Genomic DNA, 15,795 nt, shown 5'->3' with positions numbered 1-15,795 from the left:
GCTCGAGGTGATTCACCAAGTTGCTGTCCCTTACATCTTTCTTATCAGCATTAACTGCGGTTTCCTCTGCTTCTTTGTTCCACCCCTTCTGGTGGTTAGACCCCCCCGAGCCACCATACTTACGGAAGTCAAAAATGGAGGAGTTCATGGGTTGAGCTCTGATCCATGGACCAAACTGCTCTCTTAGCATTCCTTCCTCTGATCTTTCCCCCTTAGATTTACTACATATTCGGCCTTTGTGTGATAAGATACCACATGTAAAGCATATGTTTTGGACTCTTTATATTTACATGAGATCCAGTGTGTCTGGTTTCCCATCTCTAACCACTTCCCCCTCAGTAGTGGTTTGTTTAAGTTCACAGCCACTCTCACTCTCATACATCTGCCCCAAGCCCATCCATTTGAATCAGCGTCTACACGGATTACTTCCCCAATGGCAGCACCCAGCTGAGTACCAACTTCCACAGTCATTACAGCCAAGGGGAGCCCATGCAACTGTACCCAGAAGGGTTCGAAATTAAAGTTAACAGAGTTCATGGGCATTTTCTCATCAACTTCTTGAAGGGACAGGAGGTTACGATCAAAGAACCAGGGTCTTCCCCCTAGTACTCTGTCCTTATCAGCAAGATGTTGGAATTCAATCAAGAATTTGTGGTTGCCAAGATCCTTAAATTGCACCCAACCATCTAACTTCCACACTTGAGACATTGTCACCCGAAATGCTTCATGGCTTATTCCTTTGTCCACCAGTATACCACCAATGATACAGTACTTCCATCTTGTGGAGTTCCCTGACTTTCCTTCATCCGAGACATGAAATACCTTGCTTTCCTCTTGAGATAGATGCAGTCTCTCCCACCTCTTGGAAAGGTCCTCTTCCTCCATAACCAAGGTCTGCATTGACTGTAGCTCTCACCCGAGAGACCAGCTCTCCCTACTGGTGTAAGAAGACTATAACCACACTCTTACTCGAAGGAGGAAGAGGAGGACCATACCATACCCGTGAGTGAAGCACATGACAGGGTGGGGTTTGGTCTGATAGCTCGAGATCATAGGGGTAATGTGGTTGCTGTAAAGAGGGTAGCAAGGGAAGGCTGTGTTGCTCCTTTGCTGGCAGAGGCTATGGGAGGACTTCATGCAGCTATGTTTGCATTCGAGCTCAACCTGTCCTCAGTGGTATTGGAGGGTGATTCTCTGCAGGTGGTCCAGGGTCTTAGCCTTCACAGGGAGAGGTGGGATAGTGTGGGCTTGGTTTTTTCAGACACTAGAGCATTTCTCTCTAATTTTATTCACTGCAGTGTTTCTTTTGTTAGAAGAAGTGGCAATCAAAAAGCTCATTGTTTAGCTAAGGAAGCTTTAGAAGTTTCTGAGGAGTCATCTACAAGGGCCGGTCAGCCTCAATGTAATATGTACTCTTCTTTGTCTTTAAGTTGAATATACAAACAACTTTCCTTTCAAAAAAAAAAAAAAACACACACACACACTCTATTTGGTAATTGATAATGGCATTTTGATCATGAACATCCATCTATCGTGTCTCGGGAGATAGTTCGGAGAAAAACTGAAGCTACCAGTTAACAATCAAGTAACACCCTAAAGGGGGGAAAAAGGAGACAAATTGATATGTCGAAGTAGAGATATCAAATGAAGGAAATCAAAGGACAAGGAGACGTACGTGCAACATCCTTTTAAATATATTATATATTTATTTATTTGAAAAGATTCTTTATTGGTTTTCAATTCTGGATAATTAAAATAAATATAATTGGTGGAAATGAAAGTTATATTCCTTGATGGAATGAATTGAACAACACTTAGACCCCGTTTAGATTGTAAGATTTTTACATCTCATATTATCTCAATATCTAAACACTACAAACACAAATACTTTTCAATTTCAATTTTCAATTTTTTCATCGAATCATTACAACTTTTTTAAGCTTTCAAATGAAACACAAAAAATAATTTAACTTTTTTAAATTTCAAAACAAAAATAATATTAAAAAATTTTATTCAAACGATATTTTAACTTTATAATATTTTTATTCAATATTTTCTCTCTTATCATTTCCTAAAATCTCATAAAATATCATAACTAAAATTATTTCACTTCTATTTACAAACCATTTCACTATTATTTACAGATCATCTCATCTCGTTTGACTATCCAAACGAGGTCTTAGAAAGTTTTGGATAAGGGTCTTGGCCTATTTATATCTAAAAGCATGTGATTCTCGATTAGCTACATTTAAAAAAAAAAAAAAAAAAAAAACGGTATCTTAATTTTATTGATTACCTTCACTTGTGGCTGAGGAAAACCATAATTACAATAAGATATATGTGGGTTACAAATGAGCAAATAATCCAAAACCAGACATCAAAAAACTAAAAAGCAAAACATTATGAAATTACATCCTAATACAATGCCATAGAGTACAAGAAAGAAACCCAACACAAAAAAGAATACCTGTAAGAAAAAGCACATGCAAAAAGGAATATCAGAAAAATTAATACCAAAAGAATAACTTACCCGGCATGGCTTTACGAAAGTCGCAAGTAAGGAAGACCACCATTAGCCATATACATTAATGAAAATAAAGAGATAGGTTGAAAACCTCTATGTAGAAATCTGTGAGGGTACAAAATTCAAAAATAATCAGTTCTTGCGAATACTTGATTAATGATGACGAGAGGTTAGTATTCTAATAATTCTTTTATTATTAAATTTTTCTCTCAAACCTTACAGGAAACAGTCATGAGGGAGGTGAAGGAATAGGCTAATTAATATTCCAAGAAGTTGCTCAAGAGCGTAATTAGGTGAGGATCATAGTCCATAGACCTATAAACTATGAGGGAAGTCAAGATCATAGTCCATGTATTATGATGGGGAATCTTTTTCTTAATTAATTATTCAAAGTTATAAATATGACTTGGGTCATTTGTTAAATTAGCAAACTATTAAGGCTGTATTTCGATGATGACGGACTAACTGTAGTACTCACGTGTTTCAGATATTGATCAGAATCCCTGCAATGCTACTGCAACATGTACCAACACAAACGGGAGCTATGCATGTATATGTCCCAATGGATATGAAGGCGATGGGATGATGCCGCCTGGAACAGGTTGTAGTCGAAAAGGCCAATCCAAGATCATCATTATTGCCCTGGGTATGTATAACATATATAGGAATGATGGTATTAACTACATATATACGTGCATGATGGATTTGGTTTCCCAATTACCTCACTCACTTCCCATGCAATAATTAATTTGGTCTCAAATCAACCATTTTGATTAATGCAAAAGTATTTTAAGATGAGAAAATTAATGTTTTAAGATGGTTAAGTTAATTTGTAGCCTTAGCTTTAGTATGAAACGCGGTTGAAATCCGCTAACGGAAGATCTTTGCTTCTCCAATAGTCACTAGCTACAGGTAGGCTTTAAATCTTTCTTCTTTTTAATCATGATCACTAGCTAAGTTAAAATTCGAAACTCGACTATACTCCTTGTAGGACATTTTTATATATTACATATTGAATCTCAACTTTGTTGAAGTCTTTGTTAGTGATTGAAGGAGAAATTGAGATACATTCTATGTGGTTAAAACTGAAACAGAAGTTCTTCCAACAAAATGGTGGCCTAATCTTACGACAACAACTCCTGAGTCACAAAGAATCTGTTGAGTCAGCCAAAATCTTTAGTGCAGAAGAGCTTGAAAAGGCCACTAACAACTATGATAAAAGTAGAGTCCTTGGTCATGGAGGCTTTGGAACTGTTTATAAAGGAGTTTTATCAGATAACAAAGTGGTTGCTATTAAGAAGTCCAATGTTGTTGATCAAAGTCAGATCGAGCAATTTATAAATGAAGTGCTTGTGCTGACTAAAACGAACCATAAGAATGTGGTTAAGTTAATAGGTTGTTGCCTTTAGACCATTGTACCCTTACTAGTATATGAGTTTATCACAAACGGGACATTTTTTTACCATATTCATGATAAAAGCCTATCATCCTTGCTCTCATGGGAAAAGCGTCTGAAGATAGCATCAGAAACTGTAGGAGCCCTAGCATACATACATTTTGAGACTTCTATGTCAATTATACATAGAGATGTGAAAACTACAAATATACTTCTGGATGATAAATACGCAGCAAAAGTGTCTGACTTTAGAGCTTCAAGACCGGTTCTTCTTGACCACACACAATTAACGACCATGGTGTTGGCAACTTTGGGGTACCTGGACCCAGAATACTTCCATTCTAGCCACTTAATTGAAAAAAGTGATGTCTATAGCTTTGGTGTTGTCATTGCAGAACTACTAACTGGTGAGAAGGCAGTTTCCATGTTTAGGCTTGAAAGTGAAAGAAATCTGGCAATGTTTTTGAAACTGCAATGAAAGAGAATCGCCTACTTCAAATTATTGATGATTGCATTCTCAAAGAAGTTGACATTGAAGAAATAATGGAAGTTGCTAATATAGCAAAAAATTGTTTAAAGGTAAGGGGGGAGGATAAACCTAGTATGAAGCAAGTGACAAAGGAGCTTGAGGGATTAAGACTTTTGGAAAAACACTCACTGAAAAAGGTTGATTAACACAACAAACTAAGCACCTGCCCAATGCACCTACACAGTTTTTGGGAATTGATTTTGACATCAGCGGCTCTTCTATCAGTACCATTGTTGGGGTTGACAACATGAGAAATCAAGTACTGAAACCAACAAATAATGATGTGAGATAATTTTTTCATCCTCATCGTCGACATTCATCATGATCACCACTCATCGCTAGCCATCCACACTCATTTTCTCCAGTTGTTTATTTGCCCTTGATCACCACGGCCTACTAGTGTTACCTTACTCTCTCTTTCTGGCTCTGGCTCTCAACCCCCTTCTTTCCTCCAATCTGATCTCTTCCCACCCCCCTAGGTCTCTCTCTCTCTCTCTCTCCATAGATTCTTCACATGCTTTCTAGCTTCACCATCTTTTCTTGTCTCTCTGACCTCCAAATCTTGAACAATAACTTTTCGAAGGTTCCTCTTTTGGGTTTTCTGCTCAATGAAAGGAAATTTGGTCTCCTTGTATGCATGTTTTAAGATTGAAAGAATGTGATCATCATAGCTTTATCATGTTCATGTACGACGTGGTTTGGTGCTGTGATATGTATATATTTGATATTCTCTTTTGAGTGATTTCAATGTAACGTGTTCTATCTATCATATGAGATGTGCAGTAATATTGATCATGAAAGCTTTTGTGAGTGTTTAGTGAAATGAATTATTAGCCTTTTCACACTTTACAATTAAAGCTTTTAGCTAAATCCAGTATTGGTACTCCAATATAATGATATTCTTGGGGGAAATAACCTATATAGAATGGTCCTAATCGACATGACAAATTACCTCGTGACACTTTCTGACAATATTCATCATCAATACCATACACAAATTAAATACATTATATTAATTGGAATACCTTGATCTAAGAGTACTAGTACGTGTATGTGTTCATGATAACTTTTCCTTGTAGCCCATCATGAGAAAAGCATCCTTGCTCGCCAAAGACTTCATTTGTATAGTCCTTCGCTTGCTAATTTAATAATTAATTTATTATTTATGGCTGAAATGGAAAGAAAACAGAATGCTTCCATTATTGCTCGATCGTGGACTAGTCTTCGGATAAGAAATATTTTTGTAGGTAATTAATTAGCTTTCTCCTACTTTTTGCATAGAAGTCGTGATGTTAATGTTTTAATGCATTATTTTTTTATCTTGGTTTTATCCTTAGTCGTAAAATGCACAAATAATTTTCAGATCAGCAAATGAAGAATAATAATGAAAACGAAAAAGAAAAAAGATAGAAAAGTTGCCCGCCTCTAGCTAAGTTAAAAAGATAGATCAGCAAATTCACGGATAATAATGAAGGAACTCATAGTTTTACTGTAGCTCAAAGTTTCTCACTTATTCCCTTGGCTAACCCAATGCAGCTGTGTTTTGATGAAATAAGTCATATTTTGCATTTGATTAGGTTTTTGATCAAGCCAATGCCAATGCTGTTTGCTCTGTTTTAATCGGCGAAAACAGAGGTTTGATGTTATTTGCAAGCTGCCGAGCATGATTGGACGGTGGGCTTTGGTTGGCAGGTCTAGAAAGAAAACAGAAAGCTGGTTGATTCGGCTGGATCTCATGGTGGTGCTTGGAGGGTGCATGAATATTGCCGTCGGATGTGCTTAAGGTGGTGGTTCGTGTGTGCTCTGCTTTGTGTAGTGTAGAACAAAGGCTTTCGACTCGGGGTGCAGCTCGATGGTGCTGGGTGAGTTGCTGGTCCGAGAAATAAAAAAAATAAAGAGAATCAAAAAGGTCAAGAATGACAGAGTTGTGGAGAGATTCGTTGAGGGTAGGTGAGAGATTTGGTGCGGACAAATTATATGCTATTGGGAGGGAAATGGAGAAGAAAAATTAAAAATTCTTCGGTTCGGCGGAAAAAAAGGATTCAAAGAAATAAACAAAATACATGTGGGTCGGCGGTCACTGAGAGTGGAAAATAATGCGTGAAACCTGGCGCAATTACAGGGATCTAAAGAAAAAGAAAAAGAAAAAGAGAAAATATTGAGAGCAGCTACTATTTATTATTGCACACTACATACCCTATAAAAAATATCTATATATTTTATGAAGAGTATCTTTACACCCTATAAAAACCTATGAACAGTAACTGTTCCCTAAAATTACTCAAAGAAAAATAACCACTTACGGCAAAGACAAGGAAGACCGAAAATTTATTACGTGTGGGTCACGGCGAGGAAATATTTGAAGTTATGTATTTCTTTACTTTAATCCAGAGGAGAGTGGAATATTTAAAGTTCTCGAGAAGCCTTTGGCAAATGAAGGAAAAGTAGTGGGGCAGCTTATGAATGTGGCTAATATTCTAAAGAGATTCTGGACATCGAAATGCGAGGATCCTAAATCATTGACCTACTCGTGATGGATGTCGTGTTCCTCTAATGCATGCAATTTCCCTGTCTTCTTTCCTACTCTACTACTTTTGGCTTTCTATAAGACACCTTTTATTGGATCATTTGCTTTTTCGGAAAGCGTAGCATCACTCTTTCCAAAATTATAGAACTGTCTTCATGCGAGGATCATTGACCTACTGTGATGGAAGTCTGTGTTCCTCTCATGCATGCAATTTCCCTGCAGTCTCCTACTTTTGACTTTCTATAAGACACCTTTTATTGAATCATCTGGTTTGTCGTTTATTTTTTTTCTAGCTGTTTGCAGACATGTGGGATCAAAGTCACGTTTACCTCTTGAGTACCCCATTTGTTGTTTTAAAAGTTCATAACTCCCTTCACTAATTTACGTAGCTATCCCTAAATACTATTATTTACTAATATACGAACAATATTACAAAGGGTGGAATTAGTTTCTACATACGAACAACACTCAACAATACATCCAGATTATATAATTTCTAAATACAAAAAACACTCAAAAATTTATTAATCTTTTTATTAGAGAGCATTGTGAAATGACCTATTATTATTCTAAAAGTTTAAGCTTAAGAAAAAATATAAATTTAATTAGTAGTATTATATTATTAACTAGTATAACATGTAAATTTGGATTGTTTACCAGTTTAGAACACTTAAATTTGAGGTTGTTTTGTTTTTTGAAACGTGTGTTTTTCTACTAAAAAAAAATATGATACTGATAGGGTTGGAATGGTCGGCCCCTACGACCAGTAAGGGGGAAAAAGAAGAGTAAATTGGCTAGAGGACACACAAGTCTAGCTAGTTATATATCTTCGTTCTTATTTAATTAAACTAGCTAGGCTGTTTAAAGTTCTTGTAAAAAACGTCGAGCGAAAGATCAAGAGAAAGCGTGGCAACTGAAGGAAGCGTAGTGGCTCATGATATTCCAAAGAGTTGCTCAAGAGCGAGAGGTGAGGATCATAGATCACCTGCTATATATGGAGAAAGTTATCTGATTCTCCTGCAATTAATGAGTTTTTCCTTGTAGTACTCAGAAAAAGACTCCATTTTACTTTCCTGAAAATAAGGAGTCAAATAATCTAAAGGCTAAAGTATCTATTCATGAGAACACTGCCCCTTGATAAGCTCATTAAGGATACAAATCAAACATCAAAGCGAAATTAATTAACCCTCTATTAATAATAGAAAAGCTAGAGTTTTTCAACTTTTACTTTGGCTGGAGAAATAAGTGAAGTTTTCTTCTATATAATAAATCCTCCTACCAACCTGAAAATAATTTTATTGATTTATGTATTTTTAATGCTTCTTATTATCTATGTCCTTTTCAACTGTTCATCAGGCCAGACTTATAAAAGTCTCTCTATATCAGCTAGGTTTATGAGAGGGAGGCGCAAAGAACAATAAGTTATTTTGGAAGCACGTATCAGATACAGAAAGGTCAGCCATGGCTTTGCATGGAAAGCTTTTGCAACAACACCTAGTGCTGCTACTGCTAATTATTGGGGTCCAGCTAGTTTTAGCAGTATTGACTCAACCCAATAATCCGAGCTGCAACCGCACATGCGGATCTTTTAACATTCCCTACCCGTTTGGTACAGGCGAGGGCTGCTACCTTGATCCATCTTTTCTCATCATCTGTGACCACTCTTTCCAGCCCCCAAAACCATTTCTGGGCGTTGGTGATATAGATGTCCTCAACATCTCCCTTGATGATGGTGAACTTCGAGTCTCAAACTTGGTAGTCCGTAATTGCTATTATCCACAGTATGATAATCAGACAAGTCTCCGCCGCCTCTCTGCCTTGCTCAACTTGTCGAGTTTTCGCATCTCACCTATGAAGAACGGTATCTTTTCCGTCGGTTGTAACTTTTTCGCTAACATTCGAAACTCGCAGCAGGGACCTGAAAATGATCATAAGTTCATGGCTGGATGCATATCATTCTGTGACACTGACAACGGTGCTAATTTGGCTAACGGCTCTTGCTCCGGCCTTGGCTGTTGCCATTCTGCTATCCCAAAACAAGCAACGAATTATATTTTGTCTACTAAGAGGATTTACACTGATGGAGCCGCACATCCCGCTGGGCAATCATGTGGTTTCAGTTTTATAGGGGAAACAGAGGCATACAACTTTTCCACCTTAGATTTTACAAATTTATCGAACAGGGAGACTGTACCCCTGGTGCTTGATTGGGCAATTGGAAATAAGACGTGCAAAGATGCTCAGAAAAATATGAGAAGCTATTTATGCAGCGCAACGTACAGTAATTGTGTAGAATCCAGCAACAGTCTTGGGTATCTTTGCAAGTGCTCCACAGGTTATCAGGGGAACCCATACCTTCCTGATGGGCATGATGATAGTTGCCAAGGTAAATGATCTTGTACATACCTTCGTTTTTTACGTAATACTTAATTGAGTAATACTACTTACAGTTATAAAGTATGTAAATATCATACAGTCTTTTTAAAAAAGAGTATTGTATATTGTTAAAAAATTAATTTTTTTTTCATATAAGTCTCATATTTATACATTATTTTCAAAGTGATTATACTGCGTTTAATTAATAAAAATGTTGTACTCATTCAATTTACTTTATAAGCCTTCTCTCTCTCTCTCTCAAAATTTGAGCTCATTTTGGATGCTAAAATTAATCAGTCGTTGTACTTTTTAAATGAGCAAACTATTAAGGCTGCATTTCGATGATGACGGGCTAGTTGTGGTGCTCATGTGTTTCAGATATTGATGAGTGCAAAGAGAGTCCGAATCCCTGCAATGCTACTGCAACATGTACCAACACTAACGGGAGCTACAAATGTACTACTCGTGGAAAACTCAGTCAATCCATGAGCATCATTATTGCCCTGGGTATGTATAACATATATAAGAAAGAAAATTTTTCTTGTCATTCTCACATTTCACACACCACATTTATTTTAATTTTTACTTTTATTTTCTCTATAATAAATATGTAGTGTGTGGATGATAAATAGAATAATTCAATTAATTTAATAAGAATAAAATGAAATAAAAAATAAAAAAATAAAAAATAATATTTTAATATATAAAGTGTGTGGTGTGGGATGATGTGTAGCATTCCTCATATAGGAATGGCGCTATTACAGTACTACTCGTCTCTTTTATTTTCTTTTTTCTTGTTAATTTACTATATATATAACTACATATATACATGCATGATGGATTTGGTTTCCCAATTACCTCACTTACTTCCCATGCAATAATTATAATTTGGTCTAAAATGAACCATTTTGATTAATGCAAAAGTCTTTTAAGATAAGAAAATTAATGTTTTAAGATGGGTAAGTTAATTTGTAACCTTAGCTTTAGTATGAAACGTGGTTGAAATCCGCTAATGGAAGATCTTTGCTTCTCCAACAGTAACTAGCTACAACTAGGCTCTAAATCTTTCTTTTTAATCATGATCACTAGCTAAGTACTTAAAACTCGAAACTCAACTATACTCCTTGTAGGACATTTTTATATATTACATATTGAAATCTTAACTTTGTTGAAGTCTTTTTTACTGATGAAGGAGAAATTGAGATACATTCTATGTGGTCGAAATGCATGCTTGAACATTTACAGGTGTCAGCTTGATAAGCCTCTTGATCCTGGTTGTGGGAAGTTCATGGGTATATTCAGTAAGGCAAAGAAAAAAGCAAATAAAACTGAAACAGAAGTTCTTCCAACAAAATGGTGGCCTAATCTTACGACAACAACTCTTGAGTCACAAAGAATCTGTTGAGCCAGCCAAAATCTTTAGCGCAGAAGAGCTTGAAAAGGCCAGTAAAAACTATGATAAAAGTAGAGTCTTTGGTCATGGAGGCTTTGGAACTGTTTATAAAGGAGTTTTACCAGATGCTAAAGTGGTTGCCATTAAGAAATCTAATGTTGTTGATGAGAGCCAGATAGAGCAATTTATAAATGAAGTGCTTGTGCTTACTAAAACTAACCATAAGAATGTGGTTAAGTTAATAGGTTGTTGCCTTGAGACTGAAGTACCCTTACTAGTATATGAATTCATCACCAATGGGACACTTTATGACCATATTCATGATAAAAACCTATCATCCTCGCTCTCATGGGAAAAGCGTCTGAAGATAGCATCAGAAACTGCAGGAGCCCTAGCATACATACATTTTGAGACTTCTATGTCAATTATACATAGAGATGTGAAAACTACAAATATACTTCTGGATGATAAACACACAGCAAAAGTGTCTGACTTTGGAGCTTCAAGATTGGTTCCTCTTGACCACACACAATTAACAACTGTGGTGTTGGGAACTTTGGGGTACCTAGACCCAGAATACTTCCATACTAGCCAATTAACTGAAAAAAGTGATGTCTATAGTTTTGGTGTTGTTATGGCAGAGCTACTAACAGGTGAGAAGGCAGTTTCCATGTTTAGGCCTGAAAGTGAAAGAAATCTTGCGATGTATTTTGAAACTGCAATGAAAGAGGATCGCCTACTTCAAATTATTGATGATCGCATTCTCAATGAAGGTAATTTTGAGGAAATAATGGAAGTTGCTAATATAGCAAAAAATTGTTTAAAGGTAAGAGGGGAGGATAGACCTAGTATGAAGCAAGTAACAAACGAGCTGGAGGGATTAAGACTTTCGGAAAAACACTTGTTGAAAAATGTTGATTCCGACACACAACAGACTAAACACTTGCCAAATGCACCTACACATTCTTTTGGAATTGATGTTGACATCGGTAGCTCTTCTATCAATACCACTGTTGCGGATGATAGCATGAGAAATCAAGTGGTGAAACCAATAGATAATGATGCTAGATAATTTGTTCATCCTCATTGAAGGCTGGCATAGCCTATCTCTTGTCGACATTCATCATGATCACCACTCATCGATAGCCATCCACACTCATTTTCTCCGGTTGCTTATTTGCCCCTCACCACGACCAACTAGTGCTACCTTTCTTTCTCTTTCTGGCTCTCAACCCCCTTCTTTCTTCCAATCCGATCTCTTCCCACCCCCTTGGTCTCTCTCTCTCTCTCTCTAAGATTCTTCACATGCTTTCTAGCTTCACCATCTTTTCTTATCTCTCTAACCTGAACAATAACATTCTGGAGGTTCCTCTTTTGGGTTTTCTGCTCAATGAAAGGAAATTCAATCGGTTTCCTTTTTTGCATGTTTTAAGATTGAAAGAATGTGATCATCATAGCTTTATCAGGCATGTTCATGTACGACGTGGTTGAGTGCTGTGATATGTATATATTTGATATTCTCTTTTGAGTGATTTCAATGTAACGTACGTGTTCTATCTATTGATCCTTAAAGCTTTTCATGTGAGTATTCTATTGATCCTTAAAGCTTTTCATGTGAGTATTTAGTGAAATGAATTATTAGCTTTTTCACACTTTACAATTAAAGCTTTTAGCTAAAGGAAAAATATAGTTGCAAGCATAGTTGTGCACTAATCTGTGCACCAATGTGATGTGATTGGTCAAAAAGTAGATTTTATTGAAAACGGTGTTAATTTAAATTTTAAGTATAAATAAATTAGTATTGGTACACAGATTAGTGCGCAACTGTGCTTGTATGTAGCAAAACTCTTAGCTAAATCCAGTAATGGTACTCCAGTATTGGATTTTATCTCTAGTGTTCATGTTTTTGTAGTTTTCTTTTTCCCTGGTGGAGTAGTGGAATCTAATTAATTAGGTAATTGCCTTTTTTAAGGGTTCATAATTAATTTATATATATTCCAATAGAGCATGGATATTTCATACTTATAGTATATGAGTCAATTGATCGAGAAAGTGAATGGGTGTATATGAAGATGCCGTTTATGGAGCCTGACATTGCCGTTTTGCATTATATTTGTATTTCAGTAATGGCATTTTTGTAAATATTTGATTAATGGTAAATTTGTAAATATGTATTTCTATATAAGGCAAGTGTGCCTTCATGAATCAATGAGCGCAAGTCACTTTACTAAATTGAAGCCGCAATCCTGGGAAGGAAACGGATGGGGTTTTCAAATCCTAGTCTTACCAAGATCAAATTGGAGCTTTAGGAGATGATCAAGTGTGTTTTATGATGTGGTTTCTTTAGAGGATAATACGAGGAAGTCAATCCATATTTTGTGCAGTGATCAACGGTTTTAAGTGATTGTAAACTCAAGTTTTGATGCATTCTTCAATAATAAATAGACCATTAGGGTCGAACTAAGTAATTTCTTATATTGATTTCGCATTTTTTTTTATTATTCTTGCTTTTATTTTGATCTTGCATGAGTATATAATGTGGTTTCGAGTTTCTAACATGTTTAAAATAGAAAACTAAACCGATCACGTTAATCATATGTTTTCTTGGTGTTTTGGTTGTTTGTTGTTTAATATTAACTGTATATTACAACCAGTTACGTTAATTTGATTCTTTGAGTATTTATCTGTGAGAGGTCTGAAATTATAACACTATATATAACGAATGAAGAAAAAGTGGATCGTAGGACCTTATTAAATTAACAAAAGGGCTAAACTAATTAATATTCCAAAGTGGTGTGATGCTCAAGAGGTAAAGGTTAGGTATAATGTAGGATCATAGATTATGGCCTACTGTGAATGAAGTCATCTTCCTCTCTGTAATTTCCCATTTTAGTGCAATTTTTTATTTCAATTGATCTTGATTAATTATGGGAAATCTTTTGCTTTTTCAAAGTTATAAACATGATTTCTGACGTTATTCCTACTTTTGTCTTTGGGTAAGGGATTTGACGGATCATTTACTTTCTCCTTTATTTTTATTTAGCTAGCCTTTTCCACCGTCCTTGAGTCTTAGGATTCTTTACAAGCTAGTTTGAGCAGTGAGTTTAGATCAAATGAATTGAGATAGTTTATGAATAGTAATGAGATGATTTGTAAATATTAGTAATCGAATTAGGATCGAACAACGGAAATCATGTTTAGGACAATGCTGCTTATCGATGCAATAAACCGATCGCTATTTGTAATTTTCTTCTTTCAAATATTTTTTAAACATCTTCAAATGTTTTAAAAAATACAGAAATTTATTAATTAATAATAACTTCCTTTAAAAAAAATAAAAATAAAATAACATCGGTTGGTACTTTTATCGGTTTGTTAAGCATTATGTATCATGTTTATAACTATGGAAATTAAAAGCAAAAGATCGATTTCCCATCATGAAGATCTGAGATAAAACAATATTGCACTAAAATGGGAAAAGCAAAAAATTCCCCATCATGATCCTACGTAACCTTTCCCTCATGGGCACCACTATGCAATTAATACTGTCCCTTTTCATGTTAAAGGTGCTCCGATCCATTTTTTCTTCATTTGCTATAGGTTTCTCAAATGCTTCAAAATTCAGATGAGTAATCATGATTAGATAGTTGGGTAAAAGAATACCAATGAAATTAATACTTTCCTTAATTATTAAATAATTTTAATATACAGACTAACGGATGTCATGTGATTAACAATTGAGAAATGATATTTATAATCGTTGAGTGAACAAATATTACGCAATTCCTTTTAAAAAAAGTGAGTAAATACATAAAGATCTATATGAAAAAATTAATTTTTTAATAATAAATCTTATTATTTTTTAAAATAATTACATAATATTTGTGCACTTCATAACTATATATAATATTATTTTTAAAAATTAATATTTAAATAAGTAATTGTAATGACATGGCATATATCGCGACCATAATCAAGCATTAATTGGGAATACTCTTTAAATCTCACTCATGTTAGACTTTAATGACTATAAGGGTGCCACAACGACATGAGCTATATATTAATTAACATCATGCGTTGCACGACATGATTTCCAAATACTCTTTAACGCAATTTCGAATACTCATATTCATTTTCGTTTAAATAATTCATTTCACCTTCCTTAATTAAATTGTTAGTCCAATAAGGACATGAGCTATATCTCTTCATCCTACTTAACATGAGGCAGGTAGGGTTTTCTTATTTTCAAAAAATTCTTATCTCATCTCATCTTAATCATTATAAATTTTTTAAATTTATATATAAAATAAAATAAATAATTCAATTTTTTTAATTTTAATATAAAAATAATATATTTTAATAATATTTTATTCAACTATTAATTTTAATCTCAACTTATCTCATTTTCAAAATTAAATAACGAATTGATAGAGATTTTATCATTTTTTTCAATGAGGAATGCTACACATCATCTCACACCACACACTTTATATATTAAAATATTATTATTCTTATTAAACTAATTGAATTATTTTATTTATCATCCACACACTACATATTTATTATAGAAAAAATAAAAAAAAAATTAAAATAAATATAATGTATGAAATGTGAGGATGATAAGAAAAATTTTCTTTTTCAAATTGGATCAATACTAATTACATTTATCTTTGAACCTACTTGAACTCTTTAAAATCCATAAAAGGAGTGCAGCCGGGAGACTCTTAAGAAAAAGAGAGAGAAGAAAGAATTTTTTTAAGAATCATTTTATGATTGAACTCTTATTGGCGTATGTGAGAAGCTGCTTTAATTTGGTCTGTCAGTCATAAATTCACATGATGGCCTACATGTTGTTGAATAATTTGCTTTTTATTCCACTCATCTTTAAAAGCCATAGTACTGCTAGTGGGACACTTCTTAGGAAAAGAAAGAAAGACTTCTTTTGTTGTCATTATTGAGCATTTAAATTATTGTTGTACGTCGAAATCTGTTGCCCTATCAGTCATAATCATTGCATTCATTTTTTTTTGTTTTTTTTTTTCTACTTTTT

General features: G+C 34.7%; 2 protein-coding genes across 2 annotated transcripts; both read left to right on the top strand.

Moving 5' to 3' along the window:
• The first annotated feature begins 1,122 nt into the window (after window positions 1–1,122).
• On the top strand, window positions 1,123–4,398 carry LOC122296119 (wall-associated receptor kinase-like 10). The gene is made up of 4 exons (XM_043105561.1): window positions 1,123–1,390; window positions 3,012–3,170; window positions 3,569–3,844; window positions 3,953–4,398. The coding sequence occupies exons 1-4, from the start codon at window positions 1,123–1,125 to the stop codon at window positions 4,396–4,398; spliced, it is 1,149 nt and encodes a 382-aa protein (XP_042961495.1).
• Window positions 4,399–8,345: 3,947 nt separating this feature from the next.
• On the top strand, window positions 8,346–12,330 carry LOC122296500 (wall-associated receptor kinase 2-like). The gene is made up of 3 exons (XM_043106268.1): window positions 8,346–9,362; window positions 9,731–9,859; window positions 10,598–12,330. Exons 1-3 carry the CDS (start codon window positions 8,438–8,440, stop codon window positions 11,815–11,817), a joined length of 2,274 nt encoding a protein of 757 aa, XP_042962202.1. The 5' UTR covers window positions 8,346–8,437; the 3' UTR covers window positions 11,818–12,330.
• The last annotated feature ends 3,465 nt before the right edge of the window (window positions 12,331–15,795 follow it).

This window comes from Carya illinoinensis, chromosome 15 (assembly GCF_018687715.1).
Source record: "Carya illinoinensis cultivar Pawnee chromosome 15, C.illinoinensisPawnee_v1, whole genome shotgun sequence".
Taxonomy (NCBI): Eukaryota; Viridiplantae; Streptophyta; class Magnoliopsida; order Fagales; family Juglandaceae; genus Carya; species Carya illinoinensis.
The sequence above is the reverse complement of the archived record's forward strand: the minus strand, read 5'-3'. Positions and strand labels throughout refer to the sequence as shown.